The sequence below is a fragment of the Danio aesculapii genome, chromosome 9, assembly GCF_903798145.1.
Source record: "Danio aesculapii chromosome 9, fDanAes4.1, whole genome shotgun sequence".
NCBI lineage: Eukaryota > Metazoa > Chordata > Actinopteri > Cypriniformes > Danionidae > Danio > Danio aesculapii.
In genome coordinates, this window is record NC_079443.1 from 26,537,001 (window position 1) to 26,556,511 (window position 19,511).

At 36.5% G+C, this 19,511-nt stretch overlaps 1 protein-coding gene across 1 annotated transcript; it reads left to right on the forward strand.

The window, feature by feature from the left end:
* The first annotated feature begins 1,645 nt into the window (after window positions 1-1,645).
* Window positions 1,646-17,534, forward strand: itm2bb (integral membrane protein 2Bb). The gene is made up of 6 exons (XM_056465321.1): window positions 1,646-1,811; window positions 5,463-5,594; window positions 9,258-9,464; window positions 12,122-12,232; window positions 12,318-12,468; window positions 16,901-17,534. Exons 1-6 carry the CDS (start codon window positions 1,737-1,739, stop codon window positions 16,987-16,989), a joined length of 765 nt encoding a protein of 254 aa, XP_056321296.1. The 5' UTR covers window positions 1,646-1,736; the 3' UTR covers window positions 16,990-17,534.
* The last annotated feature ends 1,977 nt before the right edge of the window (window positions 17,535-19,511 follow it).

Below are 19,511 nucleotides of genomic sequence, written 5' to 3' on the forward strand. Positions count from 1 at the left end.
TGACTCCAAGAAGTTGATAGCAAACCATTTATTAGCCTACCCTGTGCAAATGAATAAATACACCCTTATTTACAACAAACATAAACTTCCTTACAACAAAAAGCACATTATTGGGAAAAGGTGGCCATGAGGTGGATGATAAACTACAGACTAGTGAATACTGCTCTAAAAATATTCTTTATTAAAAAAAAATCTGAGGAATAAACCTAAAAACAGAGACTTCAGTGAGATTTTGTTTTGGCATAGCCTAGTATGTTTCCATTATAAGCCTTTGAATTTAGTTTCCAAATCATTTAATTTGACCTCAAAACATAAGTATGACTATTTTCTCAATTTGCCCTAAAACACAAAATGTTACATTTTCAGTGTTATTACAGTGTTAAAATGTCACATTTTTAGTGTTATTACAGTGTTAAAATGTCACATTTTTAGTGTTATTAACTCTAAGCCATGCCAACCTGTTAGATAAAAAACGTGTCTGGTTTTATCTAATGAACAGTGGTGTAAAGTAACAAATTACAAATACTACAATGACTGTAATTGAGTAGTTTTCTCAGAAGTTGTAATTTACTAAGTAGTTTTTAAAATATGTACTTTTACTTTTATCTGAGTACATTTTTAGTGCTATATCAGTACCTTTACTCCCCTACTTTCTTTAACCTTCAGTCACTTCATAGATGCAGCTTATCATCGAGAAGCATTAAAAGTGTCCAAGAAGATGTCCAGAATTGTCACACACAATGACCCAGAGACTGTTTAGACTGCATGCCACTAATGAGAAGATGATGAATGTCTACTGTATGATGACTGAAATGGCACTACAGAATGTTACGTTTTCACATACAAGCACAAACTGCATGTAAACGGATTAAGAGGGGTCTGGATGCAGACTCGGTGCAGTTGCAATCAAAGCATGGCATGCAATGCTTTTTAATGCCTACACATAACCCCACCCCTAACCCTACCCCTCACAGTGACGTCATTAACTCCATTGAGTGCATTGTGTCTGACATTGCATCTCTGAAATATGCAGTTTCAGCTTACAAATCCAAGTCTGCGTCCAGATACTATTGAATGCATCAGACTTTCACAGTGTAATATTCACTACCACCTACTCTTGAGCACTTTTAAAAAGCTACTTTTTACTCATGCTTTGAGTAATATTTACAAAAGACACTTTCACTCTACTTGCACTACATTTTTCGGCCAAATAATGGTACTTTTACTTGAGTTAGATTTTTCAGTACTCTTTCCATCACTGCTAATGAACAGTTACAAACAACATAGCTATTGTAATTCCAATTGGTGACTGAATTCAATTAGAGTTTAATATGTATTGTTTATTTCAAAGCTTGTTTAGTCTCAAGAACCTTTTTTTACAAGTAATATTACAGACCCCTGGAATTGTGCTGAGTCTTCTAGTGGGCGTTAGACCCCATTATGGCTTTATAGGACATTAATTCAGTTGATGTTCATATCTAAAGTAACTGAACTAACTCGTATTTTTTTAAGTAATTATTAGTTGGAGAGTGCACATGTTAGAAGTGCTCGTCTAAATGCTGTAGTGCAGGTGTTGTGGTTTTTGTTGTCACTAGAGGCAGCGCGAGCAGATCTGTCATGTGCGTCACACACACACACAAACATTGCTGCTGATCAGGAACCTTAACACTTTCATTTTGCGATCTCTCTGCTCTCTGTCGCACTTCTCACGGAAAAAAAGCAACTTACTTTTCAGAATGGTTAAAGTTTCTTTTAACAAGGCTTTTGCCCTAAAGGATCCAAAGAAGGAAACCCTCATTAACGGAGAACAGGTAATGTAGTTACGTTGTTATTAACAAATCTTGCTTTATATTTACAGTACTTCTGTTTCGTAATCGCGTTTGAGAAATATTATTCGTAAAATTAATATTTTAGTCCGGTTATAAGTTTACTTATTTGTTATTACCTTTAGCGAAGTAGATATCTCATCTCAAATACAGAAGTGTTTTCTTTGTTCATGGTTGCGCGTCAGACTTTGATCAGTGAAAAGAGTTATAAAATGGCTGACAGCTTAAAGTTTGTCAGACAGATTAACACTCTTTCAGAGTTATATCCTGGCAAAAAAAGTTGTTATTACTTCATTTAATTCATAAATTAAACTGACAACTCCTTTATTTAAAGAGTTTTTTTAATACAAGTAAAAGCATTGTCAAAAATGCTTTACTGTTTATTTACTTTTTTAAATAATTACATTTAGTTCATTTAAAGTGTTGTGGTGTAGTCCATTTATATTATAATCTTTTTTTAAACATAGAAATTACTGGAATGTATCCCTTCTTATTACTGACTAATGTTCACATACAGTTGAAGTCAGAATTATAAGCCCCCCTGAATTATTAGCCCCCCTGTTTATTTTTTTCCCCAATTTCTGTTTAACGGAGATAACTTTTTAACACATTTCTAAACACAATAGTTTTAAAGACTCATTTCTAATAATTGATTTATTTTATCTTTGCCATGACTGTACATAAATTACTAGATATTTTAAGACACTTCTATACAGCTTAAAGTGACATTTAAAGGCTTAACTAGGTTAATTAGGCTAACTAGGCAGGTTAGGGTAATTAGGCAAGTTACTGTATAATGATGGTTTGTTCTGTAGACTATCCAAAAATATATAGCTTTAAGGGGCTAATAATTTTGACCTTAAAATGGTTTTAAAAAAATCAAAAACTGCTTTTATTCTAGCCAAAATAAAACTCAATTTTTCTAGAAGAAAAAATGTTATCAGACATACTGTAAACATTTCCTTGCTCAGTTAAACATAATTTGGAAAATATTTAAAAAAGAAAAATAAATTCAAGGGGGGGGGGGGGTAATAATTTACATAATAATAACTTACTTAAACTGTAGCTGTGCTGATGTAATGGTAGTTCTTTACTATGGTATTTTGACAGAAATCATGGTAAATGTATACAGTAGGTATGCATGTTATCAAACATAATTTCCTGGTATTTGTAGGGTGTGAGAGACCTGCCTGAACAGACTGTCTCTGTGTGTGTGTTTGTGTTGGCATCTGTCTTTTGCTTTTCTGTATGCTGAAAAGGAGACTTAATTATTTGTTGTATATTTAAAAAGGATTAACTACATAATAAAAGTGTTACACGATCCCTCTCAAAGAAATAAGATAGAGACAGCAGAAATATACAGCAGGTGGACATTACATTTTTAATGTCTGTGTACTTTAAAGGACAAAATCTGATAAATAACTCTTAAAGAAAGTATACAGTCCACAGTAAATCATGAAGAAATCAAAGAAAGTCTATAGTGGCCAGTTTGTCAAGGCTTCTGAGTGCCAGGCTGTTAAAATAAAAGAAACAAAGGATAAAAAGCCATTTATAAATGAGAATGGAGATGAATAAACAGCAGATGCTTTCAGTTTTAACAGAAATTCTCTGAGAAGTGTACACAACAAAGTATTTCAGGGTATTGTGAATGGCATGTGAACAAGGGAAGACTGATACAACACCACACATGACGTGGAGTTTATTCTTAATTTTTTCAAAATACATTTTAATAAATCAAAGACAAAGAAGTTAAGACTCTTAACACTATTATTATGATTAAGTAGTCCCAAATGTGATTTGTAGACAGTTGTTCTGAGGTATGAGGCATACAAGATGAGACACGTAAAACGCCACTATCAAAATTGTAATTAAATGATATGAAAACTGATAACTAATGTAACCAACTTACTTTTTTATATTTATCATCATAACAAACATTTACCACTCTCATATCTAAAACACAGTTTCTTATGTTTGCAATTACAGAGAGATAGCAAACAAGAATATCTTCGCGCTGACTAACAGGACACTTTACTGTTATATCTGTGAGAGGTTTCCATAAGTTGTGAAAGACAGACACGTTGAGGCATGTTTAACGTGTGCACTTTTAAACATGTTCATGATGCAAGCAATTTTCAGGATAATGAATGCATTGCATAAGGATTCAAAAATGAAAGCCAAGGATACTAAAAAATAAAACAAAGCAGAAAATGCAAGCATTCTGTAAAGTTTGGTAATGTAGAAAAACTGTATTTAATTTAACTGGGAAATCAGGAAATGGCTGAAGGCAATGTTACTACAAGCATTATAAAACTCCCACCTGCAATTCCTCGTCAAGGCCATCCAACACTCGCCTCCATGTATTCAAAATAAGGCCTGTGTAGTGACGTCAATGAAATAACATGGTAAAAATAATGTTAAATATGTATATATTTAACAAGGGGGCCTACAGTTGTTTTCTGTGTGTCTCTCTTTTTTGTTTTGTTGGTCACCTGATCTAGATAGAGATAGCTTTCTCTTTCAATTCATGCATAAGCTTATGTGTGCAGTTATTGTTTGAGTCAGGAAGCATTTGGTAGATGAAAATAAATGTTCCTTTTTGCTGAGTTTTGCAGAAGTTGCTGACAAACACCAAACTGCTTTAAGTCAACACCTCTTGGTTGGAGATACAGAGAGAATCTCACTTCTTTTTTTTCTTATGTTTTTCTCAACATTTCAATTTCTCATAATATCTGTCTAGATAGACTACAAACAAACTATGGGTTTATCCGAGCTGGATTGTAGGCTGATATCTCCTGTTTGTCTGCTGTGTGTGAATGTCTACAGCTAGAGAACTGAAGGTTCAGGCTGTTCAGGTCAGGCCTGTAGAAGGTCAAAACAGTTCCTAGAAATACGGGATTTGAATTTAACAGAGAAAACAGATGATAATCATATTGTTTCCTTTTAAAATTAATAAAAATAACTCATATAAACATTAACACACTGAGCTTTTATTCAAGGTTGTTTCCTAAAAATATATGCTTTGTTGTTTATATGCTTCTTAAAAATAGTACCATTCTTATTTAACAACTATCACACAGACACACACACATTTTTAAAAAAAACGCCCTTTTTCATTTTTGGTATTAAAAAATATAAAAGCATAAATATTTGGTGGAATAACCCTGATAAACAACAACAACAAATAAAATTATTTGTTATTAAAAAAAAAGATTGAAATGACTATATACAATCTATATAGGACAAATATTAACACTTAAGTCAAAAACATAGGTAATAGTCCAGTAAATTCAGAGGAAATGGATGTTTTTAATTGGTCTCTTCAGCATCTGTACTACAGTCTTAAATGTCACATGTTCTTTTAAAATCTGATGTACTGATTTGATGCATTTTTATTACTATAATCATTGTTCAAAACAGTTTCTGGATATTTTCGTGAATACTGTGCTGCAGAAACCGTGGCTATAAATGACTGTCTAAATAAAACTATTTATTTGAAGCTTTATAAGTGTCTTCACTGTCATTTTAAACTAACTGAATTTCTCGTTGTATAAACATCATAATTTGTTTCCAAAAATCTTTTGAAACAGTGTGTATATGGTTGTGGTCCTAATTTGAGTGTGATTTGTCCTGCAGGACCCTGAGGCAGTGGTGCCGGTGCGTCATCAGTCTCGGGTGTGGTGCTGGTGCTTCTGTCTGGGATTGACTCTTGTGCTTTCTGGCGTTGTGGTGGCAGGAGCCTATCTGTATAGGTACTATGTGTTAGAGGTGAGATAATCAATGTAACCATGGTTATATCACCAACAAAACGTAACAAATACCATGTTTCATTTTGCATTGATGTTTAATTTTACTTTCATTCTTTTCTATAGAGTGTCCTCCACTATTGTTGACACCCTTGGTAAATATGAGCAAAGAAGGCTGGAAAAAAATTGTGTCAATTGTTTAACCTTTGGATCTTTTGCGCAAAAAAATTTGAATCTGATTTTTAAAGGCAGTATTCTTTCTTTAAACTCTCAAAGTTTTCTAACTCTCTTTTTCCCATGAGGTAATAATATGTTTTTATTCATTTTCAGAACTATTGAATCTACAATTCATACAGTTTGGCTTAAATTTAGGGTCAAAGGCAGCATTGAATTATCTGTAATTTACTAAATAATGTATATTTTTATAATTAAGGCTTGACTTTAACACCCACCAGCCTGTCAAATGCGGGTAGATTTCAGCTGTGGCAGGTTAGACAAACACCCCCACTAGCCACTTTAGCTGGTTAAAAATAAATTTAAAATTGCCAGAGCTGCCTCGTCCCTTAAGATTAGAATTTAAATTTATGACAGTTTGTCAATATGCATACAAATGTTCTCTTAGAATCAAGAAGCAGCACGATTGATGACTGTTCGCACGAGCAAAAGAAAGCAGGTGAATACCAAATGAGAGGATGATCAGGCGCACGGTGAGACACAGGCGATCCTTGCTCACTGACGTTGTGAGCGAGGCACAGCTGATGTGGTGCGCGCGAGTGCTTAAAGGCTCCCATTTCCTTGCGCAAAACAACTGTGCCTGGAAACGCAACTGGTGCAATCATTTCTCTTTGAAATAGATCGGGAGAGAACGGTGCTTGTGCACACACAGCCCTGCTGCTTTCAAGAGCTCCAGATTTTTTGCAAGCAGCAGCGTTTGCCGCTTTTGCTTTTACGGTTGTTTGAACAGATTATTATTGGGGCTAACGTTAACCGTGTGCACGTGATCATCCTTTCTCTATCGCACACAGAATGGTTTTCACCTGCTTTGTTTGCTTACAGTTATTTTTGTAAATATGCGGTAATTATCATCCTTTACAATAACATTGCTTTATTAGGAGATTAACTCTCCATTTATCTATGGTTATCTGATGATCTGGGTCCTTTAGTCTGGACAAACTACTGTGTATAGTGTTAGATAAATGAGAAATGTTTTTTTTTTTAAATGAATAAAAAGTGTATGTATATTGCTATATTTAGCTTGTTTTAACGCATTTTTTCTAAATTTGAGGCAAGGAAATAGTTTGGTGTGAAAAGAATGGTAAATCCTCCAAGTAGTGCTCACTGCAGAGTCACTTGGGCAGAGCTGAGCTCCAGCAAGGGGGAGTTTGAGCTCCAGCTTCTCCTTCCTTGCACTTCTTCTACGAGTGATGTCACTGAGGGTTGGGGTTGGGGTTAGGGGTGGGGTGGGTGTATGCATTAAAACAGCTTACAGGAGGAGGAGCTCAAGCTCCCCCTCGCCCAAATCCTTAGTGTTTAGCTCTAAAAAGTCATGTGAAATAAAAATAAAAAGTTAATAAAAAGTTCTATTCTTTATCATGTAACAGCTTTTTGGATTTTGGTATTGCACCTATTTTTTAATCTTCCCAAAAATTGTATGTACCAGTAATGCTTGAATCGGGGGATCATTTATTATAGAGATTTTGACATCTTTCCACCTAGATTGGGATGTTGGGTTACACATATTATTAAAGATTTAGTCTGGGCTGCATAGAAATGATCAATAACTTAAGGTAATCTCCTTCTTCCATTTGTGAGCTGTAATGTTTTGAATTTAATCCTGTTTATTTTTTTCCCTTGCCAAACAAGTGTAAAGCTTTTAAGCTGAATTTCTACAGGTTATATAATTGTATAGGAAATAGATATAGATAGCATGGTAGAATGTACATCTTTGAGTCAATTGAGTGACTAAGGCTAAGGAAAGAGACAGCATTCCACCTCTGTCTATCATCATTAATTCTTATCAAAAGTGGGTTCAAATTTACATCTACTAGTGTCGAAGTATCTTTTGTTAAGCATATTGTTAAATATTATGCTCAAACTATTAAGGAAAAAAACTGAAGATGCCTGAGTTTGCTTTTGGTTTTTGTTAAAACCCTTGCAAATAATTTACGGTTATGTAGTGAGGAGTTTTGGAGTTTTTCTGACGTATGACTGAGAGAGAGTCTGGCTTGTTTATTACTTCGTATGTAAAGCCCTGTGAAACAGAAGGTCACGGTTGAACACTTTTATATTTTATATTTTATAAGTCACTAGGTGTTCTAGGTAATACTTCAAAAATGTTTTTGCTGAAATGAATTCGAATGGGAACCAATACCAATGGGAGCCATATATTTAACAAAGATATTTGTTTTTTGGTAAAACTCTGCTGTGTTTGCAGTTGTTTGTTCTCAGTGAGCGCAGAGTTGGCTTTGTTAATATTTCAAGCAAAAAGTTAAACATTTCCACACAGTCTTCTTTGCTTATATTAGCCAATATTAGTGGAGGACATTGAGTTAAACCTGTCATGAAAGAGTGATTCACAACTGGTAGGTTGTGACCCAGATACATGCCACAGATCTGGTTTAAAATGCAAATACAGCTAACCATATAATAACTGCAAATGGTGCATGTCTGGGGGCGGCACGGTGGCTCAGTGGTTAGCACTGTCACCTCAAAGCAAGTCCCAGCTGGGTCAGTTGGCATTTCTGTGTGCAGTTTGCATATTCTCCCCGTGTATGTGTGGGTTTCTTCCGGGTGCTCCGGCATCCCCCACAGTTCAAAGACATGTGCTATAGGTGAATTGAATAAACTTAATTGGCCATAGTGTATGAGTCTTGGCTGTTTCCCAATATTGGCTTGTGGTTGGAAGGGCATCTGCTGTATATAACATACTGGAATAGTTGGCAGTTCATTACGCTGTGGTGACCTCTGAAATAGAAACTAAGCTGAAGGAAAATGAATAAATGAATAGTGCATGTCTGCCACTTGACTGAAACCAACATGGAAAGGTCATTTAACATGAATTCATTCATTCGTTTTTCTTCGGCTTAGTCCCTTTATTCAACAGGGGTCACCACAGCAGAATGAACCGCCAACTTATCCAGCATACGTTTTACACAGTGGATGCCCTTCCAAACATCCATACACACTCATTCACACACATACACTATGGCCAATTTAGTTTATTCAATTCACCTATAGCGCATGTCTTTGGACTGTGAGAGAAATCGGAGCACCCAGAGGAAACCCACGTGAACACAGTAAGAACATGCACACAGAAATGCCAATTGACCCAGCCGGGACTCGAACCAGTGACCTTCTTGCTGTGAGGCGACAGCGCTAACCACTGAGCCACCATGTCTCCCCCTAAAATAAAAATCATATTATTGTGTAAATCATCATTAATTCTCATTAAAATGGGTTCAGTTTTGCATCTGCTAGTGTCAAAGTTTCTTTCGTTAAGTGTAATCCTAAATATTTCAACAGTATATAGTGAGAAAGCCCATTATCTGGGTGAAATTAGCAGGATGATACTTGATTTTTGTTGTTCATCAGAGATTTGTTGGGAGATATAAAAAGAAGTCAAAATTGTAAGATATGTTACAGCTACATTTTTCTTTTTTTGTGTACACTCCACAAAATTGAGCAGACGGACCAGGTGTTTGTCTGTGGGTTGAAGTACTACGAGGAAGACTATGAGCTGAATGAGGAGGTGGACTTGGAAATTGGAGCACCGCTGAGGCTGATTGAGGAGAATGTCAGCTTTTTTGAAGATGATGAGGTGGAGCTCATCAGTGTGCCAGTGCCAGAGTTCAAAGACAGTGATCCAGCTGGCATCCTGCACGACTTCACCATGGTATACCAAATATACACAGTTACACACACATATTTGTACAGCTAATCTATGTGGGGACTTTTAATGTTTTGGAAACTTTGATTGTTTTTATACATACCAAAATGGGTTTTCTACTCACTAAAACCTAAAGCAAAAACTAACCCTCATAGAAATGGTTCTGCATTTTCAGATTTACAATTATTTAGTTTATTTATCTAGTCCTTACAACATAACTTAAAGTAGAGCATACACACACGCGCAAGTGTACACAAACACACAGTGTTAGGCTATGCAGATTAATTGTTTGTGGCACCTTGAAGTTTAGGTTTATTTCTGCAAAGACATTATGACATATTAGCTTATCAATATTAATTATTCATCAGCCCAATCAAACAGCTCTCTTGCTTTATCCACCGCAAACTGAGCAGATATTAAAGCCTCATTCACACCAAGAGCAACAAGCGACCAGTGTTGCCAGATATAGCTCACTTTTTCCAGCCCAAAAGCTGTCGAAAACTGCCCAAAAACCCCCAAAAATGACCAAAACATTAGATTATTATTTTATTTTAATTTATTTAAATCAGAAATTAGCCTAGTTATTTTATTTGTCACACATTTTTAACCATACAGCAACCAACATCAGCCGTCACAGAACCACAATACTAAAATGACAACACAACTGGATCACATCACAACACTGCACTTATTGTTCTGTAGATTACACTACTTATTCGCCTATATATTGTAGATTTATTTGTTTAAAGATGATATTTATATAGTTTATAAATTGTTTGTATTAGATATAGTATAGTGTGCTCCAATGTGTCTCTAGTAAATCTGGTGAGCCTAAAAATAATTTATTTGGCAACTCGATGCCAAAACGATGACTTGTTTGAAACAACAGAAGCAGGACACAGAAGTTCCAGCTTTCACAGCAGCTTTATGGATTCCTAGTATGGATTCATGTAGATGCATTATAGCGTAAATTCGTCCCATTTGACGTTTTACATTTTTTGAACACATTGAAGTGCTGCTTGTCAAGCAGACAATGTTTCTATGTTCACTCTTGCTGTCAATTCCGGGGAAAATGATCGATAAAGGTTTATGATAAACAGCTGTGAGTTTCTGCGTAAAGCTCATGCATGTGAAGGGAGTCAGATATTTATGTGTGCATGCGAAGGGGAGTCAGATTTGCTTTCCTTCAACTGATTGGGGTGGGCTAACGCAGTTTGTGCTATGCATTGGTCACTATTAACTGAAGAGCACACAGTTACGTTTTGTAAAAAAAAATTTATATAAAATTTGTTTCAAAATCGCCCAAATTCTGTCAACCCGCCATTTTTTACCCGCTCGATCAAATTCAAAACCGGCCAATCTGGCAACACTGCAAGCGACCATTCATTTCAACAGAGAGTGAGTGACTTCTGGCGACCTCTGTCAACTTGAGCGACAAACTTTATGCAAATGAAGATCGACTTTCTTGAGCAACAGCCAATAGGAGCACCAGTAGAGCTCATATGATCCTCTCTCAGCAAGCTCAGAGGCTGGTTGTATTTGTGCTGTGGACCTACACAGATCTGCGTTTGCAGCAGGTCGCCTCCCAGAGCGACAGGCAGCTACAAAGTCGCAGCTAGTGTGAATGAGGAGCTAGATTTACAATTATTTAGTATATTTAATACATATTTACCTTGTTGGGACATTGTCTTTACAACATAGACTTAAAGCATACACACATGCACACCCATACACAAACACACATAGTGTTAATCTACAGTCACACTGGATTTTTCACTCTATAGACTTCTATTCAGTTCGCTGCGTTGCAAAGTTCAAACTTGGTGAACTCTGACCTGCAAAATTGCATAATGTGAGACCAATCCAAGATCAAAACATGACCTTTCTGAACAGAAATTTAAAAGATGGACCAATCGCTCACTTTTTTAAATGTCTAATCATCTTTTTTTAATTCCGCCTCTTTTTGCATCACAGTACAACAGAATTTTGCATGCTCAAACTCTAGTGTGACCGCGGCTTTAGGCTATGCTAATTAATTGTTTGTGGCCCCTTAACATATTGATAAATGATAACATATTAGCTAATCAAATTGATTAACTCATCAGCCCAAACTAACAGCTGTATCCACCGCAAACAGAGCACACATTAACTTCTGTTCTGAAATGTTGTTTTTGTGAAAAACATTTGAATGTTTTGTGTTAAAGCAATGCCTTAAATATCAGCGCATTAGTAAAATTAGAATATATAATGGAATTAGTATGCTATGTGTTTCCCAGATCACAGAACATTTTTTAGGTTAAATGTACAGTAGCTTTGGAATAAATTACATTTAAAAATGATATTCAAGCAAAAAATGGTAATCATATTTTAAACATTTGTCTAAATATGACGAATATTAATTATACAAAAACAATGATTACATAGGAGTTTTACTATAAATTAAATGATACGAATATCACCAGAATTTATTTTAAATGAAAAAATCCCACAAAATCTCAATGAGTCACTAAGGGGTTTTCAGTGACCAATCCTTTGGTTTTTTTGGTCTTCCTTCAGTTTTATGAATAATATGAATGAATTGAATAGTTTAATATTTAGTAGTATCTTTAATTCTATATTTAAAATAATGCTCTTAGTCTGAAGAAGGTGTGTGTGAATTTCAGAGACTGACTGCTTATCTCGACCTGAATCTGGACAAATGCTACATCATCACTCTCAACACCTCAGTTGTAATGCCACCAAAGGACTTTCAGGAGTTCCTGGTCAACATCAAGGTAAACAGCCAGAATAAAACACAAGTCAGTGAGTGATTCTTGAGTCTTTTTTCACTCTAATTTAACTTTGTGTGTGTTTTTGCAGGAAGGAATGTATCTTCCTCAGACATACCTGATCCATGAAGAGATGATGGTGACAGAGAAGCTTGACGACACCAGTGATCTGGGCTATTACATCAATAACATGTGCAAAGACAAAGACACGTACAGACTGCAGCGCAGAGACACCATTCTGGGTGAGAGAATACAAACCAACACTTAATTAGACTGTACACAATAAACAGTGTGTATGTTTTTCCATAAACACAGTCCTCCACTAATATTGGCTTGATGAATATCAGCAGAGAAGCCAGGGAAATTCGCTTATTTTTGTTAAACTGTCATATTAACAAAAGAAACATGCTGTCTTTGAGACAAAAACACTTGCATCCACATTACAATTTGAAACTAATATCTTTGTTAAATCTATGGGAAGCACAGTTTTGGCACCACTTTGAATTCATATGAGCGAAGTGTATTTCCCCCTGGAAGACTGAGAAGAAAAAATTGTACCACATGACTTCCTCTTTTACACATTGGTGTAAATATAAGGGCTGCGGTTCACTCCACTTTTAGACACGCACTTCACAAACTTCCCCTTGGTGGAATCCTAACTGTCAAGTACATTTCACTTTATCAAGTGAACGAGGGGAGCTTACATGGACATACCCTTGATCCCTTGATTTTGACAGAGGAAGTGAGTCTGCTTCAATTCAATTCATGTTTATTTTTATAGCACTTTTACAATGTAGATTGTGTCAAAGCAGCTTAACATAGAAGCTCTGGCACACTGAAACTGTGTCATTCAGTTTTCAGAGTTGAAGTTCAGTTTAGTTCAGTTCAGTTTGGTTCAATTTTCACTGCTGTAAGTCCAAACACTGAAGAGCACATCTATCTATGCGCAGCTCCACAAGTCCCAAACCAAGCAAGCCAGTGGAAACAGGGGCGAGGAATGAAACTTCATCAATTGACGAAAGTGAAGGAAAAAACCCTGAGAGAAACCAGGCTCAGTTGGGCACAACCATTTCTCCTCTGACCAAACTTTCTGTGCAGAGCTGCAGTCTAGGCACTGGAGGCTGGAGAACACTCAATGACCGCCTCACCATTAGCTCAGGATGCGGCCTGGTCCAGGATTATGGATACGTTGTAAAAAATGTATAATAATAATATATTTTATTTAAAGGGCACCTATGGTAAAAAATCTACTTTTCAAGCTGTTTGGACAGACATATGTGCATGTATGGTGTATAAACCGTCATATTGGGGTGATATAAGCACACCCAGTGCCTTTTTTACAATTCAACAACATAAAAAACGGTGGACCTATTGGAGCGGTTTTCAAACCGACCGCAACTTTACGTAGGAGTGCGGTCCCCCCGACCACCAATATTGATTGACAGGCGCGTCATCATATCCTCAGTTTGTTGATTCACGTCCGCCATTTTCAGCGTGAGTCGAAGCAATATCACTAAAGGAACACGCTAGCTCTATTTTTAGATGCAAGGCTCATTGGGCTCAACACAAGAGCAGTATTCTCCACATTATCACTCTAATCGGAATTATTGGTTGTATCATTAGGTAGGTTTGCAAACATGTGTACTTCTCATTGAGTCTACCTTATACTTCAGCTGTTTGCATTTCTCGCGATCCCAGAAGCTCCCTGTGAGCTTAACTAGCATGCGTTTTAGAATTCTAAACATAGGTTTCTATCAGGGTACACTCAAGTCGACGGCTGGGCGCCGTGGACCGCTGCAGAAACCTATGTTTAGAATTCAAAAATGCGTGGCGGGACGATTCGGGACACTTCATGTCTCTGCCGCGCCACAGAGAGTGTCTGGTGTGCCGTGTCATGGCTTCAAGCGGCGCATCCGGTGCCTCAGTCAAAGTTAATTCAGTGTGCGTGGTTATTAGTTTCTGTGTACAAGCTCGGCACTTGAAACTAGCACACAGTCGGCTGTAAAACTGTACAAAGACACAAATGATTTTGTACTTTCTGCTTGGTCTGTGTCAGAGTCCTACATGTACGACTGAATGCTGATCCTCTCCTCCTCTTTTCATGTCATGGCCCCGCCCCCTTGTTACGTTGGGCGGGAAGCCGAAACTAGTCTACATGTGAAGCAACACACCCCTAAATCAGCGAACTGTGGACACGCCCCCAACATGACACTTTTTAACACATTATAATAAAAAAAATCTGAATTGTGTTTTAAACTGAACCTAAACTGGCACACTCAGAAGAACCATAATATTAATATTAAATCATAAAAAAGAGGTCAACTATGTGCCCTTTAAAGGTGCCTTTCTGGAAACTCTGACACCGTACAATAAAACAAGAGCATTAAAACAGTAAGAGAAATAATATAGAAGTATATGCAACAATCGCTTAGATACAGCTAAGTATTAAAAGGTACCTTAAATAAGTGAGATTTGAGTCTTGTTTTGAATAATGTAAATGGTAATTGTTGCGTCATATGTCTACTCCAGCACCTATACGTCCCAGAATGCAATGCGATTGTGACTTCACAACAGCCTACCTCCCAAGTGCTCAAGGGTTTAGAGGGCATTCCATTTAGACCCATTCAGATGTTCCGCCAGTAGTGGACAGTTGTATAACGTAATCAATGACGTACAAGTGGGCAAGTGAAGGGCATAAAACATTGGACTGGAATACAGCCAAGGAAATGCTCAGGCCAAACTCTCATTCACGGCAAACACGTCAACGAGTAACTCATCATTAACAGAGACAAGCAGGGAATGTTGCTGTGATCTGAGCTGTTTTTGACAAGATAAAACATCTTGTTGTTGTTTTTTCACACTTTCATTGAGAAATGTTACCCAAAGTATGTTACAGATTTTCATTAAGGATTATATCAAGTTGTTAAAAATAGACATCCGGTCACCCCTTTAAAAAAATAGCAGTGCGATAGCTAAGAAGTTTTCATGTATCATCCTGGAAGAGGATGGTTTAGTGGTCAAATAAATCTGAGTTTGGTCTTGGGAACAAAAGTTCGAAACACCACTGATGTCACCACATGTTGTTTAAGGCCCCTGTACACTTCAAATGAAGTTCTTTTTCATTAGAAGGCAAAAAGAAAGAAGTTGGAAAAGGCTAAAAGTGCGTCCCAAATCGCATACTTATGCACTATTCTACGCCATTTTGTAGTATAAATAGTGTAAGTAGTGTGTTCACACTGAAAACTCTAAAAAGAATAAGTGCACTTTAAGAACCCAGATGATGCACTTATTCAATCGGTAAAATGAAGTGTGGAATGATGAACACTTCACGCACTCATGTAGCAGAAGGGGCAGAGCTTTCTCCTACGAGAGTGATTATAGCACCTCCTGATGGTCAATGCAGTTCTACTCATGGCAGGTGTTATGTGGTAGTTTGGTCATTTATTTCACTAATTTGGGAACCATCAAAAGTCATCTGGGAAATGGTTTGAATTTCCACTTAGTATATGTATGTAGTGTCGTCCCAAATCGAACACTAATGTTTTTTTTACTATGATGTTGAATGTGTAAGTGCAGAAGTGCATAGTGTATAGGGTGCCATTTGGGATGCATCTCACGTGACGGTGTACTGTTTCAAACACTTCGACACCCCTGTGCTGCAGTAGGTGTGGTTGTGAAGGTGTCACGCCGCTCGCATGTACACCTAAACACAACAATGGCAGTTTAGAGAGATGAAGAGTTTCATAAGCATCTGTGCGGACAGACACTAAACTCATAGTAAAGATGTGGTGCAAGTAGGTGAGCTTCTGCACTTTCAGTGTGTGATGCCCTCTGAGTCTTTAAAAGCTCTCTGTGAGCGATCATACATGTGTGGATAACGTATTCATGTGGCTAGTGTTGTTGTCTTGGATGTTGTTTTCATGTGTGACCCACATGGAATGAAAACAGAATCGTATGGCAGCTCAACGGTGTTTAAGAATTAAACAAACTCTCCCCAAAGTTCGCTTTGGTGAACTGTTTTGAACAGCTCACCAGAAAAGAACTTCCTTTCCGCCAGAGTTTGTTTGAAATAATGTATTTAAGTTCATTCTTCCATTTCATTTGAAGTAAACAGGGGCCTTCAGCAGGGTTTATACAAAAAACTTTGCTCTTCTTTACCAACAGAGCCAACATTTTTGGAAACACCATATGAGCACATGTGACAGTATTTTCTCTTATTACCCCGCAAACAATTTTGTGTTTAATAGACGTCTAATAGACATCTAAACAGATACAGCTTGGCTAAAACAAGGCTAAATTTGGGCTGTCAGTGAAAATCTAATAGACATATAAGAACTAATGGTCAGATAGACAGATTTGACAGACTTTATATGTGTAGACATTCATTTCTGTTTATCATCTGTCTATGGCTTATCAGTTTAGTCTATAATCTGTTCATTCTGATTATTTCTGTTTTAGCCTATTCTTAGACATCTATTAGATTTTCACTGACAGCCCAAATTTAGCCTCATTTTAGCCAAGACGACTATGTTTAGACGTCTATTAGACATCTATTAGACATCTTTTAAAAACAACCAAAAAAATGTTTGCTGGGTATTTTCGCTGTATAGTCAAGTGTATCTGAACTATATCAGCCCACTATAAAACCACTCCCACTGCATGTTTTTTGTACAGGTATGCAGAAGCGCGAGGCTCTGAACTGCCACAAGATCCGCCATTTTGAAAACAAGTTTGTTGTGGAGACTTTGATCTGTGAGCCATGAAGAGCACATGAGCATCTCTGACAACAACAGCAGATCTACAACACCATCTTAACGCAGTCGAATGCTTTCCTTCTGTAGCTGTTTATTTTCAAGCTTTCTTCCAGTGACACATGTTTGTTCTTATCTGAAATGTGAATGTTTTCTACATAGAGGTGTATTATGTTTTGTGTTTGTACATGTTTGTTTTTCTTAAGCTATTTTTGTGAATTTCAGATTAACTAAAGAGTTATTTTGTGCACAAGAACAAAAAGGGATTAGCAGTAACTACTTTTGGCTTAACTACAAATCAGATCAGGGTTTAGAAAGTGATTAATAATTCATTTATTCCTATAAATTGATCAATTAGTTTGGTAAATGAAAAGTCATTGCTATTGATTAAGAAATGCTTAATGTAACCCAAATACAACAAGTGAAATGTCCTTTAGTTCTTGGCTGATTTGTATTCAATATACCGCCTGTAAGATCCTCCATTTTATCCTCCATCTTCAGTTCTTCAGTTTTTCAGATACAAGCCTTAAATCTAATAAAACAAAATTATAACAAAATATTTGTTGTTCGTGTATACTGTTTAAAGGTTTATAACAGGGGCGTCCAAAATCGATCCTGGAGGGCCAGTGTGATGCATATTTTGGTTTCAGCCTCAATTAAACACACCTGAACCAGCTAATCAGGCTAATTCAAGGTATACTAGAAACTTCCAGGGAGGTGTGTTGAAGGAAGTTGGAGCTACACTATGCAGGACACCGGCCCTCCAGGACTGAGTTTGGACACCCCTGGTTCATAAGAATTTTTGAAAGTTCAGCAATGATGCTTTAATTTAAACAAAGCTATGAATATTTATCATATTATAAAGGTTAAATATCAAATAATTCTGCTATTCTTTCGCTATTTTATTCTCAAATAAATACGAACACTGTAAAATAAATTATTTTAATAATAAACAAAATATATTAACAAATATTTCTTTCAACAAATCAGCATATTAGAATGATTTCTAAAGGATAATTTGGCACTGAAGACTAAATTGAAAGAACGTATTTGAACAGGAATAGATTATATTCAAAAACCTTGTTATTCTAAAGTATATTTAATTTTACTGTTCTTACTGATAATACTGTTCGATCAATCAAATGCACTCTTGGTTAACACTTAATAAACTGATTACAGTAAAATAAAAATCTTTTCGACACCTAACTGAATGGTGGTTGATGGATTTCAGGACGTGCTTGGTCCAAATCACTGGAATTAAAAAATAATAATAATAACAAGAACTGATAAGCCATCAAATCATGGTCAAAGCTCCTCGGAGTATTTAGCAGAGACACCTGCAGGCTAGTCAGTTTTAGGTTTAATCTCCTGAAACATTATTTTATACATGTTTATGCTGCAGCTGCCAAGCAAACGAGCTTCCTCGTGTTTTACGGCTGATTAGGTTCAGCTGCTCCCTCTGGTGGTGAAAAGATTTTCCTGAATTATTTAACAAGACACTAAATTATCAGGCAAACGCAAATGAAATGCCCGAGGATTCGTATTCATCTTATAAACACAGCACGAACAAGCGAGCTGACGAAACAAAAACAAGTCTTGTTAACCCAATGCACGATTAAGCCTATTCAGAATGCCTCTATGATAAATATTTTATGCAACATATTTAAATGATCGCACACAAGCGGGTGTTTTTCATTTCTACATTTACCTGAACAAATTCGAGTAACGTTAAGCCAATAATTGTTCACAAAGACTTCAAACTTGAAGTCTGACAATAAAATGGAGGTTTAGTTTTATAGTACTGTTACTCTTGATTTACTGCTAGTTTTTTAAAATTGCTATTTGTATGGTCCAGAGCCTTCCAGGGAAGCAGGGCATACAAAAATCAAATGCCAATAGTGTAAACATAGCCAAATTTCGTCAGAAAACCACACTGAAACAATGGTAAACTGTTTTGTTTCTAAGGGTGTACTCACACTGTGCTATCAGAACTGTTCCCAGGCCCGTTTGAGAAGTGCGAGTGCTCCGAATCGGGCTCAGGCGCGGTTCAGTTGGCCGGCCCTGGCCCAGCTGGAAGAGCACGGTTCACTTGGGCTCAGGCGCGGTAAGATTTAATATAGGCCTCTGATGACAAACATCTGTTATATATTTATTTACAAGTCATTATTTTACAGATTATGTTTTGAGAATCTGTCTTTATCTCGGTTCTGATGTGGTTTCACCATTCAGCAGGCCGTTATTTTGGAAAGACTGTTTTTCTGATTATTCTGCTAAAAATAATATGTTGATAACTTTGAATGCAAAAGAAATTTTTTGTTTTTTGAACAAATTAACAATTTAGTTAATTTATTTTTTTAAATGGTAAATTCTTTAGCCACAAATGTAGACTTTCAAAATCTCCTTAATGCAAGGTTTTTGTCAACGAACTTTAACTCTGTTAATGAAGTTTCTCAAAGCTGTAAAAAGAGTAAAAGCTCTGTCTATTGTAAGCTATTAGGAATCTGTTTTTGGCGTCTTGTGAATGTCTTCCATTT